Source organism: Macrobrachium rosenbergii, chromosome 29, assembly GCF_040412425.1.
Source record: "Macrobrachium rosenbergii isolate ZJJX-2024 chromosome 29, ASM4041242v1, whole genome shotgun sequence".
Classification (NCBI taxonomy): Eukaryota; Metazoa; Arthropoda; class Malacostraca; order Decapoda; family Palaemonidae; genus Macrobrachium; species Macrobrachium rosenbergii.
The window spans coordinates 16,041,839-16,062,083 of record NC_089769.1 but is presented as its reverse complement, the minus strand read 5'-3'; the positions used below and the strand labels follow the sequence as shown (position 1 = coordinate 16,062,083).

The following is a 20,245-nucleotide window of genomic DNA, read 5'->3' as shown; positions in this document are numbered from 1 at the left end:
ATATATATATATATATATATATATATATATATATATATATATATACACATCAAGCAGTATGTAATGTATTTAATACTATCTCTCTCTGTCTCTGTCTCTGTAAATATAATATATATCTCTCTCTCTGTATATATATAAATATAACATATATATATATATATATACTGAAAGAGAAACCCACAAGATTCTTGTGTATAACTTGTTTACTGGTAAACAAGTTATACACAAGAATCTTGTGGGTTTCTCTTTCCTTCTTCAGAAGAAAACTGAAAGAAGTTTTTATTTGGTTTATATATATATATACTGTATATATATATATATATATATATATATATATATATATATATATATATACATATATATATATTTATATATATACATTCATACATATGGTGGTAGGAATATATATACTTATTGCTGTATATACTTCAGCATACAACTCACAGCTAATGCTAACACCTCAGATCCTCTCAGGAACGGATCATCATTTAGCCCTGTGCACGAGCGTCCAGTACAACCAGTCATTGACACCAAAACAATAATTTGATTAAAAAAAAAAAAAGAAAGAAAGACTGAGATTGACCGGGGGTCTGAAATAATCCCCCTTTGACGTGTCCCTCGTTACGTTATGATACGAGATAAGGTGTGGCTGAAGGCACTTGACTGAAGTAATAATTCATATTCCTTGTCGAACCTGCGATATGATTTTTTTTTTTTTTTAGCGTCTCCTGGTTTTGTCCGTTTTGTCACTTTGATTATTTGATCGCTTTTATACAATATTTCATACCTCCTCTGATCTTTTGCAAGCTGTAAATTATTTCATCTGAAGACTGTTTCATCGCTGAAGTTTCTCATTTGTTCATGTTTTCACAATCACGACTCACCATTCTTTCGGTAATTAGTTCCTCGTTAGGCGAGTCGATAGAGTTGTGGGCTAGCACTCGCTAGGGCCGAGTTCGAGTCTCCGGCCGGCTAATGAAGAATTAGAGGAATTCATTTCTGGTGACAGAAATTCATTTCTCGCTATAATGTGTTTCGGATTCCACAATAAGCTGTCGGTCCCGTTGCTAAGTAACCATTTGGTTCTTAGCCACGTAAAATAAGTCTAATCCTTCGGGCCAGCCCTAGGAGATCTGTTAATCAGCTCAGTGGTCTAGTAAAACTAAGGTATACCTAAGTACCACATTAACAGATTTCATGATTATGATAGTGATTTCACTGAAATTTTATTTACAGAGAACTTTCTATTTTGTTTGCGTTATTTGATTTGTTTATGTATTCATATGAATTTGCTTATCTTGTATCTAAAATAAAACAGATTTTTTCTCAGTAACTAAAAGTCTAATAGTATTATTATTTTCCAAATGGAAAATTTTAACAGGTTTAAAATTTGACAGTATTTTGGCTATATACTACAAGTACATCCTAATATGAAACTGTTTTGATTGGTGATAAATTTTGGCAATTTATGATTAAAAACAAATTTATACCATTTACTAGGTGTGGGATCTACGCCAGAGTCCTTGAGGGAACACAAAGCATCACTAGGTAAGATTATTATTATTATTATTATTATTATTATTATTATTATTATTATTATTATTATTACACAAAAAAATTGCTTTGGCAAATATAGGAGACAATAAGACCCCTTTTCCGTAGCTTTTAAAGTACATTTTTATATTAATATTCTTCATCAATTACACAAGATGAGTTCTGGAGTTCTAAAGTAAGGTCCTATTACCTCCTAGTTTTAGCAGGTCTTTAGAGATGAGGTTGCTAGCCCCACGCCCCTTTTTCAACACGTTACGGTCACAAGAACCAAAATTATATTTACTTCTTATTTTTTTCGTTTTTTATTCTTCAATTTTTTTGTTATTTTCATCATTTTTATACCACCCTCTCAAGAGTCAAACCTTAGACCTCTAGTATACATGTGTGTGTGTGAGTGTGAATATATATATATATATATATATATATATATATATATATATATATATATATATAAATATATATACTGTATATATATACACTGTATATATATATATATAAATATAAATAACACATGCGTATATATACGCACATATACGTATATATATTCATATAAGCATATATATAATGTATATTATTTGATTTACATGTATATATATTATATTATATATATATATATATATATATATATATATATATATATATATATATATATATATATATATATATATATATATATATATACATACATATATATATATATAACTAGAAGGTGAGAAACAATACAAACAGCTCGACCAAACGGACAAAAAGAAACTCACTCCAAAACAAATCACCTCTCACGAGCACCTCAGTACCGTTGGAGCACTGACTCCGAATTATCTCCGACATATAAATCATTATTGTCGTCTCCCCGACAGGTGGGATTCCCAACCCTGCTTTCAACAAAGACTCCACATCACAGGGTGAGTCACATTCTTCGTTTGTGTATACTTGCTTATTCGCTGTCTTTGCTATCGGAGTTGGCGTTGTTCTCTATTATGTTTATCGGGATATGTGATTTAGGCGTCAGGCCAAGCGCTGGGACCCGGAGGGTCATTCAGTGCTCTTTTTATTATGTTTGTTGGAATATGTGGTTTAGGCGTAAGGTCTAGCGCTATGATGAGAATGAATGACAGTTGAAATGATATAGTTAGTTTTATGAGAGACATTCTAAAGGTTAATGTTAAAAAAAGGTAAAATCGAAGAGATTTAATTTGTAATGGAATTAAAATTGCCATAAATAAGATATAAAAGACGTATCTCTGTAAAATTATTTATCATATTTCTTGCTGTTTTTGCTGTTATTTTTCTTATCATATCTCTTGCTGTTATTGCTGTTCTTTTTCTTTGTTACGGTCACATTGTTGCTGTTGTTATTTTCATTATTATTGCCACTTTTTCGTATTCAGCATCGCCGTTGTTACTATCATTATTATTATTAGTTATTTATAAATATTAACGAAAAAATAAGCATCTGTTAGCGAATAATTTGGGTTTTTCCAAACTTTGAAAACGAAAATTATAATTATATTAATTTGCAAAAATACTTCTTTTATGGTAAATTCCTGCGGAATTTAATGTCCACGTACGAAGAAAGCAAAACAAGAAAGCAAAACCAAAGCAATAAAAAGAGGACACTGAGATATAAATAAACAAAGAATAGACAGGCTATGTTCAAGCTATGTCACTGACCTAGGTTTGAGAACGCAGGTTATGAGGTCACCGTCCGGCGTATAATGACGATAGTGACAATCCAGAAAACTTAGCAAGGAGGAATCAGCATCACGGATGCCTGAATCAGTGAAGCAACTTATCATTGAGAGAGTCTAGAGACTTAATGTTTCAACTAAGTATTTTTTAAGAAGGCACCGAGACGGGCAAGATTCCCAGAATGAGACTCGGACATTGCAAGAGAAGACATTTTTAAAAATCATTCTCTTTAAGTGACGATAAACACCTTCCCCTAGAGTGTAAGGTTGAGTGATTCAGATAACAGATCAAACGAACCGAATTCTCGTGCACCTTCAAGGTAAATATTACGACAGGGTTAATATTTAGCTATTTATAAAACTAAAACTTAATCGACAAGGTTTCTCTCTAATTAGAAAAATTATTTACGAGACGTTTCATCCACTATCTTGAACAAAATGAAACAAAAAGTATAAAAGATTAGATTTCTCCTTTTTCGTGTCCTACGGCGACTCTGTGCTTCGAAGGTCAAGTGTACCTGGCGTTATCACCTGTTTAGTGAACGTCCTGTAGACCACTAATTTGTATAAGTTTGGTCCATTCATCCATTTCTTGAACTGCTTCCTGACTTTCCGATTACCCTGTCTTGTTCTGCTTGGCTGACTTTGTATTTCTCTATTAAGAACATTTGAATTTTAGAATTTTTCGCAGAAAAAAGAAAAACCGTAATATTCCCTATTATAGAGTTTATAGTGTTGGCAAGATCTGTTTATTTCCTACTATAATTAAGGAGATTTCTTAAAGTGTTTAACAGTCTAAGAACTAATTCTTGACTAACCGCGCATCATCAATGACATGCTCAGAACGACCCACAATGAATACGTAACATACTATGAACAGCCACCAAAATATGAAAGACATACTGTGAATAATCCACAACACTCATAAAATAACCCACACCAAATTATAACAAGTAATCCAGTTGTTAAACTATCGAGAGACAATTAGTTGAGCAATACGAATTTACAGTGATAAGGCCAGCCCGAGTAAGCAAAAGAGAAACCTGCCGACAGCTTGCGCGCCAAAGTTACGTATCAGTTCTTTATCGGTCACAGTGGCTGAGCGCGTTTAGTGAGACATTCCTAAGGTTTGCTCTGGCAAATCCAGTCGTTACGAGTTCTACAGCATTATTTGATTTCTTTTTATCTTCAGTGATCTTACAATTCTGTTTACGAGAAAGACTGCTAATCTCCTGAGCCAACGCTAAGACTGGCGTTTGGACTGGATAAGATAAAATTCAAATTTTGTTGAAAAAAAAATGTGACTGCTGAGTTTTATTGGGAACATGCATTACCGCGTCCTATTTCCTTTTATCATCTTCTAATAATTTTTTAAGGCTTTTTTTTGTGTTCGATGAAGAACTAAATAACTGACAGTGTTACGATGTATCTTGATTCATGAGAACAAAAAATATTTTCCATTTCTTTTATATATATATATGTGTGTGTGTGTGTATGTATTTATATGTATATATGTATGTATGTATGTATGTATGTATGTATGTATGTATGTATGTATGTGTTTATATGTATTTATATGGACATATGAACACACACATATACATATATACATAAATATATATGTATATAGACATATATATACACATATAAATAAATAAATATATATACATAAATATATATAGATCTAATCTTTATATATATTATATATATACACATAAATATATACACACAAACATATATGTATACATATATATATATATATATATATATATATATATATATATATATATATATATATATATATATATATATATATATATATATATACTACACTACACTAACCTGTTTCATCAGTCATGTCCAAATCTGTACCTTACTTTCCTGTGCCCGCAGATTCTCGCTCCCTCAAATCCTCGATCAAAGATGCCCGGAAGGAGAGCAGGACCGTGCCCAAAGGCATCACTCAAGATGAGAAGGTGGAAAAATTATCCATCTTGAAAAATATCGTCATCATTTCGGTAGCTTTCATCTTTCTGTTCACGGCTTACAACTCCATGGCGAACCTTCAGTCCTCAATTAACAAGTGAGTTGGTTTGTACATAGAAAAAAAAGCTCATAATTAAACTCTCTCTCTCTCTCTCTCTCTCTCTCTCTATCTATATCTCTCTATATATATATATATATATATATATATATATATATATATATATATATATATATATATATATATCTTGAAGTTTTAAAGTAGCATAGAAACCATATTTACATGACAGATTCAGATATTCCTATTGACAATACTTTAGTGTTGATCACCAGACATCAGGATTGAAGTATTGTCAGTTGAAATATAAATCTTTTTAGTGTAAATACTGCTTCCATGTTTTCATGGGTCTTTCAAACTTCGTAGAACGCTGATAGATTACAGGAGAAAAACGTTCATTGTACATTTATATATACACATATATATATACATGTATATATATATATATATATATATATATATATATATATATATATATATATATACATGTATATATATAAAATCATCATAGGCCTTATACCCTTGAGAAGACATATTCAAATGTTCGTTTAACGTTTCATTTCACACACACACACATATATATAATTATATACATATATATATATATATATATATATATATATACACATATATATATATATATATATATATATATATATATATATATATATATATATATATATATATATGTGTGTGTGTGTGTGTGTTTGTGTGTGTTTTGTCTATCTTTGTATTTGTCTATCTTTGTACATGTAGGTTTGCACATTTTCATGCAGTAATGATACATCACGGTCTGAAAATACACCAGACCTTCACATCCGTTGAACAAGTCTGGTATTAATCAAATAGTTTTATAAAGACACGTAAAATAAAATTCCCTACGTCTGCACACACTTAGCAGAGTATATAGGAACTTCACTGCCTGCATAAACATACAGACACTGAGTTTTCTCCACTTCTACATCTGCCTGGTTCTAGAGGTTTCGCCAAAAAGAGACGTATTTAACTACGCGAGAGATGGACCACACGAATTTACCTTCACATTCCTGCGGCCTAAGGCAACCGCTTGCTGGATTTCGGAGTTAACGAAAGGGCTGAAGAGGAAACGTATTAACCTTTTATGGATGTAATTCGTGTGAGTGGTACTGAATATAATTATGAATTTCAAACCTCCTACAACAGATTCGATTGATTTTCGGTTGAATTGTGGGTTTAATCTAGCAATTATCAATTGTAGTTTTAATGCTGAGTTTATTTAATTTATTTGCAGAATAATTTGTACAAATAAAATGTTGAATTCATTCATCTGTTTTATTGAAATTTAAATAATGAATATAATTCATAATTTACAGAACGTAATTCATTTACTTTTGTCTGAAATGTTATAAATTGCAATCTGTTGAAGGTGCCAGATATTTGTAGGTGGACTATGATAATTTGGATCAAAAATCTCGGGTTTGAAATTCCCTGGGGGTCAAACACACATACGTGTTTAGTACAAGCACACACAACACACACACATATATATATATGAAATTTCAGTCATATACGAAATGATATATCACAGTTTATATATATATAACTATCTATCTCTCCGTATCTCTATCTATCTATCTATCTATCTATCTATATATATATATATATATATATATATATATATATATATATATATATATATATATATATATATATATATATATATAGAGAGATAGATAGAGAAGAGAGAGAGAGAGAGAGAGAGAGAGAGAGAGAGAGAGAGAGAGAGAGAGAGAGCTGCATATGCTCCGCTAGTCTTCTTGACCTGCTTACAACGTCCCTCATCAGCATTAGTTGTGGATTTCACAAAATGATAATTTTAACAATTATAATAATTGTTTATATTAGCTCACAAACGCTTCATTTTTTGAATACTGAATCTCAGGTCAAATATACAAAAGAACGCCTTACATTTCCAGCAGGAATTCGAACCCACACATGTTAAATGAGAAATTTCCGCAACCCACAACAAAACACTGATGAGTTGCGTCGAAGTGGCAATTTATGGCGTTGTGGGTTACGGCAAAAATCACTCTTGCTTAACCTTGGCGGGTCGAATTATATAAAGGAATTAATAAACTAAATGTGAGGAGACTGAGATATCGATGGGCTTTCGTGACTCGATGTGAACAATACGTGCATCGCGTGATTTTGGGCAAAAGATTCTGACATAAAAATGATTTCATATATATATATATATATATATATATATATATATATATATATATATATACGTAAATATATATATGTATAAAATGTACATTTTATATATACATAAATGTAAATATACATATATAATATACATAAAAATGTATATATAAAACCCACAGTGATAGAACTACTACAATCATACTTATAATACTGATATCTACCTACACAGAAGGTTCATCAGCAGCGCGTCGAACCCTACCTACACACGTTGCACATCCACCTGTATCTTTCTCTCATTATCTAACATTTTATTCAATGCTTTTTTACAGTGCGTCAATCTCCCAGCTCTTCCGAATTATATACGTTTTTTTGTCAGTATACCATTATCCATGAGATATATATATATATATATATATAAAATTTATATATATATATATATATATATATATATATATATATATATATATATATTATATATTTATATAAAATATATTATTTATATCTCTTTCTCCCTCCTATATATATATATATGTAGAATACCTTCAGCTAACTAGATCTTGGACCTAACGTCAGTGAACTCTAGGAAAATTTGCCCGAATTGCATCAAAAGTAAAAGTTGTTTGGTCATAGGTGAAAGCGCCTAACGCCGCCATCTTGGCCAAATTTCTTGTTACTGAGAGTCCTCTCCTCCCTAAATATGACAGATGTGGGAGCATGGAGGATGTATTCGCTGTTATTCTCTTAACAGTTTTCCTGTCCACTATGTTTAGCTCGAACTGTGCTTTACTTCAGTGTTAAAGCCCAGTACACATGACAGGGGTTGTTCCACTTTGTGACTCAACACTTTTGGGCGTCCTTTATACATTATGTATCTTACACTCGCCTCCCACAGGATGGGAGGGGGTGTCCAACAAACTAGCCTCTCACGAGGGCAAACTTCAAATTCAAAATTCTTGGCAATTGATAGAGGGTAGATAGATAGAGAATAGATAGGCTGAACGGTTGCTGATCGCGTGTCACCCTTCCCTCAGGAGAAACTTTTGGAGGGTGGATGGCGGTTGGGGTGGGGGCGAATTCCAATTGGGAAGGGGTTGCCCCAGGAAGGGGGAGTTGCGTCAGGGTTGCTTGACACAATTCGCTTCCCTACAGGAGAGGGAGAGAGAATTTTCCCTTTGTAAATGTACTCTGGCTAACTCTAGGGAGTTCTTTATGCCTAGCTTAGGATAATTTTTTCCTCGTATTGATATTTTATTGATATCATTTAGTTTCATTTCTCTAAATGAGTTATTTTCATGGCATCTGGATAAGATTTTTTCATGTTATTTTTGGCATGTTTCGAATGATTTTATTTCCTAAATGATAAATTGAGGCATCGAATGCGTTCTGAAATCCACAGCACTCACTTTCCCCAAAATTGATTTTTATTTTTCCTTATCTATTATTGTACATTAAGATGCAGATAATGTGACTGACAATTAATATAATAGTTAAAGTGACATTATTATGCCAAACTTTAAAAGAAGGATGTACAGCACTGAAGCATTTGAAAAGATATTAAACAAATGATATTGACCATTTCCTATATTAGATTAATCCTGGGAGAAAATGAAAAAGGATTAAAGTTAATAAGTGGTAACGCAGCAGAGAGTGGGGAAGGGAAGTACTTCATCTTACCTTGCCAAATTTACCTTTACCACAGCAAGCGTTACTTTACCTAACCTAACCTTTCCGATAAGGAAATTAGGCTCGGGTTGCCCATGTATTGAGGTAATCTATTACAGGTTGTAATTAAGGTACGGTGGGAACTGTATTATCAATAAGTTAGAAAAGAACTCAACAAAATATTAAAAAATTATAAATCAATATTCAATAAAATTCAAGTGACAAGAATTCATTGAGACTCTTCGTATCGAGTAAGTCATAAATATGGCAAACACTGAGGAATAATCGTAAATTTCGACATTAAAAGATTAGGTACTGACTGACAGGCAGACAATCATAGCTATTATATGCAGAAATAAAAGGCAGTTTAAGCTTTTGCCACTTCATAAAAATAAGTCATTGCTAAGAAAGAAAAATCTGGTAAAAAAACGTATTTTAAAAAAAGTGAAGCATTGCAAAAAAATTCACGAATACATTTCATCTTAGAAAAAATCTATTTAGTTAGAAAAAAAATCCATCTATTTAAAAAAAAAAAAAGTGAAGCACTGCAAAAATACCGATTCACGAATACCCTTCTCATTTCCTCTTAGAAAAAAAAAAGTATTTTAGTTAGATAAAAACTGACACATCCATCTATTTAAAAAAAAAAAAAAAAGTGAAGCATTGCAAAAATACCGATTCACGAATACCCTTTCCCATTTCCTCTTAGACAAATTCCTAACGCGACCGCCTTCCCTCCCGCTCTTTCCAGAGAAATGGGCACGGCCGCCCTCTCTACCCTGTACGGAGCCCTGGTCGTCTCCTGCTGCTTCGTGCCCTCCTGGCTGATCAAGCGGCTGAAGGAGAAGCATACCCTTTCGCTCTGCATGTTGGGGTACACGTCGTACATCGCTGCCCAGTTCTATCCTCAGTACTACACCCTCATACCCACGGCCATTCTCCTGGGCATAGGCGCTGCGCCCATGTGGTCTTCCAAGTGCACTTACCTGACCAAGGTAGGATGTTGGAGGTTGACAGAGAGAGAGAGAGAGAGAGAGAGAGAGAGAGAGAGAGAGAGAGAGAGAGAGAGAGAAGTAAGTGGTGCACTGATGTAACGGGGGGCCAACTTGCTCCTGATGGTAATTCTGGTGCATGAATTGGTTATGAAGTTATAGAACGTTGTTTTTCATTTTGCAAGAGACCACTGTCTTTATTCTACAGTTAGGAGAAAGGGCGTCAGTGACTGTAGGGTTATTTTCCCCCAAAGTCACCCTGCTATGGTAAAAAAAAAAAAGTATGACTGCCTTATAAAAACATAAAAGTTCAAGTTTATATTATATTATGCAATAGGATGACATTTATACAGTTTGCGGACAGACAGAAGGTTAAAAGCGTGCGCACACACGTACATGCACACATATGCATACATATATATATATATATATATATATATATATATATATATATATATATATATATATATATATATACAATTACAAATATTAATACATATATATTTATATATATTTATATATTGAAATTAAACGACAATGTACAAATATTAAAACGTCACAAATTTCACGAAAATTTAATCTCCTATTTACTTAGAGTGGACTGAATATAAAACGACGTCATGTAAGGTTAATATCAAGGGCGAACATAAAAACGTCATCCATGTATGTGAGTCAGAAAATTATTTATGTTCCACACGTGATATATATATATATATATATATATATATATATATATATATATATATATATATATATATATATATATATATATATATATATATATATATATATATATGTGTGTGTGTGTGTGTGTGTGTGTGTGTGCGTGCGTGCGCGCGCGCTTAGCTGCATGTGACGCACGTGAAACCAAAAGAAGTATACACTTTCATCTTCCATCCAAACAGGTCGGAACCCGCTACGCTCATATCGTTGGGGAAAATCCAGAAGTGATCATAACCCGCTTTTTCGGAATATTCTTCTTGTTCTTCCAGTCGACGCAGGTCTGGGGGAATCTGATCACTTCCACAGGCAAGTCCGTGTTTCGTTCAAGTTAATAGAAGGACGAAGTAAAAAATTTGAAGGACTGGGAGCGGTATTTGTTATTATCGTAACTGTGTATTATTCCTGGTCTTGTCACCTTGTTTACGTCAGTGTCATCCTTGTTGTTTTTTGACGATGATAAGTTGTTAACTTCCTTTGAGTTGCTGTTGGTGAGAAATGTTTTTGTTTTCCCTTCTTTGAATTTATGTTGATAATTACCAAGTTCTCCTTCTAATCACCTGTACTTTTAGCACTGCTATTCTCCTGTCTCAAAGATCTCTCATCGTCTCCAACTCATCCTCTACTTTATCGTGTCCTTTATCTCTCCTACAGCACTCTGCAGGGCCCGCGGTCGACTCTCCGACCGACCAATGAAGAATTAGAGGAATTTATTTCTGGTGATAGAAATTCAATACTCTTCATAACGTGGTGCGGATTCCACAATAAGCTGTAGGTCCCGTTGCTAGGTAACCAGTCGGTTCTTAGCCACGTAAAATAAATCTAACCCTTCGGACCAGCACTAGGAGAGCTGTTAATCAGCTCAGTGGTCTGGTTAAACAAAGGTATACTTAACTTTATTTTTTCCTCCCTCCCGAAGTACTGTCCGTCGGCGCCGAGGACCCCGCAAAATCCGAGGAAGACCTCAAGATTTGCGGCTACGAGTTCTGCCCTTGGTACAACGTGAGCGCCGGCAACTCCACGGGGATCCCCCAGTGGCAGATGTACACCATGTCTTCCATCTACCTGGTCTTCGCCCTCCTGGCCTCCCTCATCATCTTTCTTTTCGTGGACCCTCTGACGAAGTACGTTGGGGGAGGGGTTTCAAGTATTTTGTGGGAAATGTGGCGAATGATTGGATCGTAATGCGTATGTAGACGGTTGACTGACTGACTGACTGATTTATCTCGGAAAAGTGACGGTGACGGTATCGGGGTTACCTAGGCCTAATATATATACCTTACTTTTCATTATATATATATATATATATATATATATATATATATATATATATATATATATATATATATATATATATGTATATATACATATGCATATATATACATATATACGTGTGGGTATTTATGCATACTCTTCTTGCGTAACAGTATACATAACATTCATTCATATCTGTGGATAATCTCAGAATTTACATTAGAGCAATTATATGTACAAATTCTATTGAAATACTGACGTGATGATTTATAAGCATCTAAAAAAAAAATTTAGGTTCATAGTCTATGAAGATGCCTACCTTAGAAAACAAGATACAAAAATGCAGCTACGTTTACAAACATTCTTTCCAAGAACACTGGAAAAGATTGAATGAACTTTCTCGTCCCAACATTCGGAAAGAAATGTGTTCCTAAGTCCCCAGGGCTGGGACATTTGAAGAAAAAGTCCCTCAGAGTCAGTTGTTCGTACACTCAGAGAACGGCTGGGGTTGGCCAGCATTTAAAATCCTTATAAAACAAGTGAAAAATGCCCCGAAGTTTCTTCGGCGCAATCGAGTTTTCTGTATAACCGCTACAGCGTGTAATCAAGGCCACCGAAAATAGATTTATCTTTCGGTGGTCTCGGTATGTTTCATGAGCCGCGACCCATGAAATTTTAACCAGGCCCGGTGGTGGCCTATCCTATATCGTTGCCAGAAGCACGATTATGGCTAACTTTAACCTTAAACAAAATAAAAACTACTGAGGCTACAGGGCTGCAATTTGGTGTGTTTGATGATTGGAGGGTGGATGATCAACATACCAGTTTGCAGCCCTCTAGCCTCAATAGCTTTTAAGATCTGAGGGCGGACAGAAAAAAGTGCGGACGGACAGAAAAAGCCGGCACAAGTTTTCTTTTGCAGAAAACTAAAAAATGAATGGCATATTCTTAGTCGGCAAACTGTAGATCACAGGGAAATCTGATTATGTGACTATAAACTAGGCCTAAATTAATGATTAAGTAGATGACAATTCACTGAATTACACAACTAGGTCTTTTCTATTGAGTCATCTGATTTATTCAGTTAACTATCCTCCCAATCTTACCGTCTTTTCGTGATAGGTAACCGAATCGTTATCTTACCTGAGTACCTTTAAAGTTTTTCTAGCTTAACCCGTCTAGAAATGTTACAGTTATGCAACCCACCCACCTGTTCACGTTGTTCTTCTTTTATAATCCAGTTTAAGACTACAGACCGCCCCCCCTCCACCAAAAAAAAACAGACCTACAATCAAAAATTGACAACCTAACCATCAGAGAAATTTCTCTGCTGCACCACAGTGCTTTCTTCCCTCACGCCTGCATTGTTGACATTTTGCTCCCTCCCGCCAATTGTCGTCCTATGACGTCACTTTCTATGACGCCACAACACGAACGACTACTTTTAAACACGAGGAATGTTTTGCTATAAAAACACCTTATAAAATTGAACGTGTGCTTTTTATACATTTCGTAACGCCCATGTCATTTCACTAATGCAGAAAAAAAAAAAAAAAATAATGATAAAACTTCTAAAACTGACATATAATCATTCCTTGGCTATAGAAAACAGCAGTGAAGTGGCCTCACGCTTCAAGTCTTCCAAGTCTCTTCTCTCAGTCACGTACCTACTTTTCTTCCTTTTCCCGTTGGTTCTTTGTTATTCTCTTTGATAAAGGGGGGTCTAACCTTGCGTTTTTCCTTATTTATCCCTTTTCACTTGTTGTTCCCTGACTTTCATTCGTATTTTTTACAAAAGTGGTTAGAACAGAGTTAACTAGCCCAATGAGGGAGAAGATAGTCTACACTAGTGTAAGGAGTAGAACTCGTCTCCTCTTTCATATGGACACTATGTTTTGATTGCCATTGTAGGTCATTTTCTTTTAAGATTGTTAATATTCTATTATTATTATTATTATTATTATTATTATTATTATTATTATTATTATTATTATTATTATCATCTATAATAATAAAATCCGAGGGGATCGTGTTTGCCCTCCCTTGGGTGACAGTAGGGGAGACTTGACACAGCCACTAACCCCTTGCAAACTGGTTTGTCCGCCCTGGGTGGAGGCGGGGTAGGTAGGGGAACGGGGAGGGGGAGAGAGGAGACGGCTGCGCCGGGTTCTAGAGGGTGTAGCACGCGCCAACAAGCTCGTTATTTGTAAAGTGCCTAGATTCATGTACAACTGGCCCAAAAACACTCTGAACCACTCAGAAAGGCTCCACAGAATAAAAGATTCTCCCATGAAAAGAAAAAATAAAAAACAGATCGGGAAGAGAATGATGATAATAATATATAGATTAAAATGGAAAAATCTACAAGAGGGACAAGTCCTCACACAATTGTGAACACAACTGAACTCCAAATAAGAAGCAGGTCAGAATAATTCAGGCAAAATCAAGTTTAGGAAAATGAAGTTTAGAGAGAAATGAATTTCAACAGATGCTAGATTAGCTCATTATTGATTTTATTATTTTTTCGGAGACAATTATTCAGTCTTAGGAAAATGATTATAGATGAACCTCTGTTGACAAAATACACTATTGGAAAAATTTTATAAATTAAAAGAAATTTTAAATTGAAATTCTGACAAATGACAGTAATTTGTTTTTTTAAAAGACATCCTATATCTCTTTATTTGGCTAGGATTTTCTGTTCTCTTAAAACTATTATTAACTAATCCATGGTTTTTTGATTCGTTCCTTATGGAAATGAGATTCAATTTTTTGCTCAAAACCTAGTACAGTATGTTCTCCGTCCATTTGTTCCACTTAGAGGCATTCTCATATTAAAAAAAAGACAGCCAATCAAAGGAACATACTGCATTCTGCTTAATAATTCATGAATTAAAGTTTACTACAGTAACGCATATTTCCTCGCTCCTCCCAGATTTGAGAACATCGACACCAAGACTTCCAACGAGGAACGAACGGGTCTTCAGCTCCTGTTAGCAACCTTCAATCACATGAGACATCCCTACCAGCTCCTCATCTTTCCTCTCACCATTTGGTCTGGAGTCGAACAGGCTTTCCTCAGCGCTGATTTTACTGCTGTGAGTTTCCTCTCTTTGTCATGAAAAAACTGAGACGGCCAGAAAGCGGATTTGGTGTGAATTTACTCGTCATTACAATTGGTATCACTCTTAAAATATCCTTGAATTTTCATAGAATAAGACAAAACTCCATGAACTGTCCTTCTTTGCATAACATACTTCCCATATATAAAAACAAGTAAGAGATAGATTTACCTTCCAATGCATGAGAAAAGAATTTGAAGTTAAATTGCGACCGAGGTGGAGACTGGAATACAAATTCACAGTGCTCTGGGCAGAGGTACGCCCGGCTGAGGCTGCGAACCGCTAGTTTGGAGGAAATGGCTCTTGAATTACACATGAGCCACTTCTCGCTACAAGACTCTAAGAATGGTAAGTTTCTCACTGCTTTGTTACGAATATCAATGGTCGGAGAAGAGACAAAGTATCAAGTCTTGGGCGTTAATGGATGCGGTAAAGAGGAGAAGTTTCTGATATATAATGTAAGGAGGGAAACCTGGATGTTACGATACTCAGTGAGACTAAAGTTGAAGGGCAGGTATTCAAGACCAGTAAGTAACTAGAGTGATTGTAATTGTTCTGAATGCGAGATGCAGAACAAAAGAAAGGGTTGTGCTTGCTGTGTCAAGGAGATTGTGGGATTGGTAGATGATTATAAATGTATATTTGTCCTAGGAGTCCTTTTGCAATTCAGCATGGCAGGAGAAAAGGCTGAGACGTTACGTGCATGTTGTCCTGGAATGGAAAACAGTGGAAAGACAAAAACAAAGTTTCTGGGAGAATCTGAATTTGAGCCAAGAAGGGTTTTATACTACAGAAATGAGAAAAGGGGGTAAGGATGGATTATGTGAATGCAAAGGTGACAGAAAATAATATCATTGTTGACAGGTTTTAAATACTTGGAGTGAAAAATCATAGATTCATATGGAAGGTGTTCTGAGTGAGCTTGATTGTTGGGAAGTCATGGCTTCAAAACAAGAATATTCATAAACATACTTGGAGAAAGTAAAAATTTCAGGTACTTTTAGTTAGAGAGGAATGGTTAAGAATGTTGCTTTAAATGTAATGAAGACAAGTAAGTTTGGCGAGACAAAAGTAACGACAGCGTGTAGTTAGAAGATAGATAAAAATGGGCTGAGGTTAAAAAACCTGAAGTGGGTGGAACTAATGACGAATATGAAAAGTTAAAGTACTGTGCTGCAGAGGCTTTAGGAAATGTATGTGGGGATTTAAGGGCAGAAAGTGGAAATAGAAGCAGTAAGTGGAAATAGAAACAGTAAGTGGTAGGATGTACATAATAGTGGGGTAGTGAAGGCAACAAGTAGTAGATTGTGTGAAATATAGCTGTTTTAGCCATTAACTTTTGGCAGTCATTAAACCGTTAGTAACCACACAGATTGACTGCTTTACATTAAGCATTCAATCTGTGTAGATCTGGCCTAAAGTGTAGCCAAGTGTCTCAGGGTACAAGGGAGTGGACTTTGAATTCTGAATAGTAGAACATAGTCAAATTCTACACAAGCTGTAACAGGTATATAAAGGCTGATGCAGCTGTACAATCAAAACTGAAAACTTAAAAGTAGGAATGGAAAATTGGAAATTAACAAACAAATGTGACAGATGGAAGCATCATAGAATAGGACACAACAACCGTCTACACTAACACTCCAGATTCATCCCACTACATTCTCCTCTCCAGCAGCAGGAAATTCAGTTGCTGAAGGAACCAGAAGTGTGAAGTTTCGTTGGAGAATACCTAACTATGTTTCGATCAAGCATGTTTGTTTGCTAATTTTCACAATTTTCAAATCTACTTTTAATTCACATAAACCTTGTGGTTTCGCTGTAGAATTAGGTAATCTGAAGATTGGTGTACTTAATGGTATAATCAACTGTCGACATAAGGAAGAATGGAAGTAGCATATTTTTCTTCAAAACTTTAAACTTGTGGTAGGATAACCTATACAGAAAATTGTAAAAGTATTGTATTGAAATAAAGGACGCAGCTTTATAAGCATAAGTATTTAATAAGAACTGCATACGAGAATGACTATCTATCTATCTATCTATCTATCTATCTATATATATATATATATATATATCTATATATATATATATATATATATATATATATATATATATATATATATATATATATATATATATATATATATATATATCCAATATATATATCAATACTTTTTTTGAGATAAAGCTACCAGACCATGCCTTTCTCCATTCTCGAGTTCAGTAATCAGTTAATTACTTAGTGCCTAATTCATTGTTTCGGTCGCCATATATACAGTAGGTTTTATAAGACTATACCCATAATGCTCCGCCTCCGTCCTGTATCTGGGCTGGGGCCCTATAGATAGTGAGCTTAGAATGATACGGATAATATCATGACGTCTGCATGTAAATGTGACTGGTAAAAAATGAGAGAATGTTTCATCTTCAAGCGAATTTGAATTCTAATTCAGTTGCAGAACATTCATAATGCATATCACGTGGAAATTGATTTAGTATATATATATATATATATATATATATATATATATATATATATATATATACACATATATACATACTACATATATATATATATATATATATATATATATATATATATATATATATATATCCATATATGTACATAGCTATACACACTCACACACACACACACACACATATATATATATATATATATATATATATATATATATATATATATATATATATATATATATACATACATATATATATATATATATATATATATATATATATATATACATATATATATATTATATTATAGAGACTAGATACTATGGACTTATCAGTATATACATTCTCTCTCAAGACAGTTTCGTCTTCTCGAATTCCCTCGGAATCTCACAGCACAGTGAAATCTAAAAAGTCGTTGTAATTATGTTTAACAACTGTCATACTCTTTTTTTAGCTAGATGGCCCGGCATCTAAATTCCAGTTCCTTTTATCCTCTTTTCTCAGGCATACGTATCTTGCGGCCTTGGCGTCCACATGGTCGGCTACGTCCTGATCTGCTACGGCATCTGCGACGTTATAGGCTCTATATCCTTCACGCCCTTGGTGAAGAGCGTTGGGCGTATCCCCGTCTTCCTCCTGGGCTTCTCCATCAACTTGAGCGTTGTCATCACACTCATGTACTGGATGCCGAACCCCGACCAGGTTCCCGTTTTCTTCGTCCTCGCCGGGCTGTGGGGCTTCGCTGATGCTATATGGCAGACTCAGATAAACGGTCAGTTATTATTTGGCTACTTTTGAAGATGACACACCAATGAATGAATTAATACTATAATTACTATTATTACTACTATCACCACCACCACCACACTACTATCATATCTTTTAATTCAATCTTCCAACTTGAAACAATGCAAAAAAAAAAAAAACTCCCTAGTACTACTATTTCTGCTACCACGACTACCATCATCACGTCCTCTAATCGAACTCATCTTCCCAAGCAGCGTTCTACGGCGTGATATTCCCCGGGGAGAGCGAAGCCGCCTTCAGCAACTACCGCCTGTGGGAGTCTTTGGGTTTCATCATCGCCTACGCCTGCAGCACAGTCACCTGCATCCCGGACAAGATTGTCACCCTCCTGGTGTTCCTGTCCGTGGGCATAACCGGCTACCTGACGATCGAGGTCATCGAGAAGACGGGCAGGCTCAAAAGAGACGGCGAGGGGAAGGTGGTTCCTGTTGATAAGGTCATAACTGGGAGGTATTAGTGGATCAGTCCAACGTTGCGTTCGGATGTGCACGAACCACTTCCCAAAAGCTGGTGTTCAACACCAGGAGCCCAGAGTGCTGGAACTGGTAATTATTACAAGTCCTTCACACAACTCTTCTAAAGGGGAGTCTCTGTTTTTTCAGTGATTACTCAAAATTTCAAGGCTTTCCCTGACGCCTGTAATTTTTTTTTTGAAGCCCAAGGTATGCACAGTACAGGTTCAAGCCAAATAGACGAGTTTCCAGTTAAGAGTGATTCCCAAGCACAAGTTCAAGATACTAGAATTCAAAACAATCTGTCATTACAAGTTCTTCGAGATAAGGGGACTCAAAATATTGTACGTTGGTATTTTCGAATTTTGGTCCCAGATACTGGCATTTACAAAAAAAAAAAAAAAAATACAAGCCTTCTCGGTCAAAGAGGCACGGCTCTAGTCGTTCCAGGTAGCGTGTAGAAGTCTGGTGGTTAGTATCGAAACGACAATCATAATTTTCCGGCAGATTCTTCATTTTACAGGTTCCTTCCATCGGCTGACCTTTACACTTAGAAGTCCGTCCGGCAAGGAATATGAAAAGCAGGTGCTTGCAAATACATTTATAATGCAAATTCTCGGTTTCCACCATTGTAAAATCTCGTGCCATAGACAAGCACAATGTCTATGTGAATTACAAGTGTTATGGTTACAAGGCACTGCATATCCCACGCCATAACTTCATCCAACATTGCCATTTACAAGCTGCGTTCCAATACTCCTTTTCATCAATCGCTTTCAATAAATACTTTAACATTTAAGAAATCCAACCGTGGAAGGCCTTCTGATCAATACAACTGGTAGATGTATATTCACCTTTACAAGTGTTTTACTGTATATATATATATTATATTATATATATATATATATATATATATATATATATATATATATATATATATATATATATATATATATATATATATATATATATATATATATATATATATATATATATACAGTAAATTATATATACAATATAGATGTATACAGAACACTTGTAAAGGTGAATAAACAGCTAGCAATTGTATTGATCAGAGGGCCTTCTATGGTTGGATTTCTTAATTGTTAAAGTATTAATTGAAAGTGACTGATGAAGAGGAATATTGAAATGCAGCTTGTAAACTGCAATGTTGGCTGAAATTATGGCGAGGGATATATACTTGTACACAAGCGTGTTTCATATGCATTTCTGTAAGTATGAATGTTTTTGCTTAAAATGACAAGAAATTTGTTCCCTCTCTCGT

At 34.6% G+C, this 20,245-nt stretch overlaps 1 protein-coding gene across 2 annotated transcripts in view; it reads left to right on the top strand.

Annotated features, from left to right (window-relative positions):
* LOC136854622 (UNC93-like protein) overlaps window positions 1-19,248 on the top strand; it is a 29,196-nt gene extending 9,948 nt beyond the window's left edge. For both annotated transcript variants that reach the window (XM_067131152.1, XM_067131151.1), the window contains exons 3-11: window positions 1,501-1,548; window positions 2,412-2,456; window positions 5,136-5,325; window positions 9,884-10,127; window positions 11,030-11,153; window positions 11,764-11,968; window positions 15,034-15,196; window positions 18,206-18,473; window positions 18,703-19,248. In XM_067131152.1, the coding sequence (XP_066987253.1) occupies window positions 1,501-1,548; window positions 2,412-2,456; window positions 5,136-5,325; window positions 9,884-10,127; window positions 11,030-11,153; window positions 11,764-11,968; window positions 15,034-15,196; window positions 18,206-18,473; window positions 18,703-18,965 (1,550 nt within the window). In that variant the 3' untranslated portion in view covers window positions 18,966-19,248. The remainder of the gene's footprint in view (window positions 1-1,500; window positions 1,549-2,411; window positions 2,457-5,135; window positions 5,326-9,883; window positions 10,128-11,029; window positions 11,154-11,763; window positions 11,969-15,033; window positions 15,197-18,205; window positions 18,474-18,702) is intronic.
* Window positions 19,249-20,245: the final 997 nt, after the last annotated feature.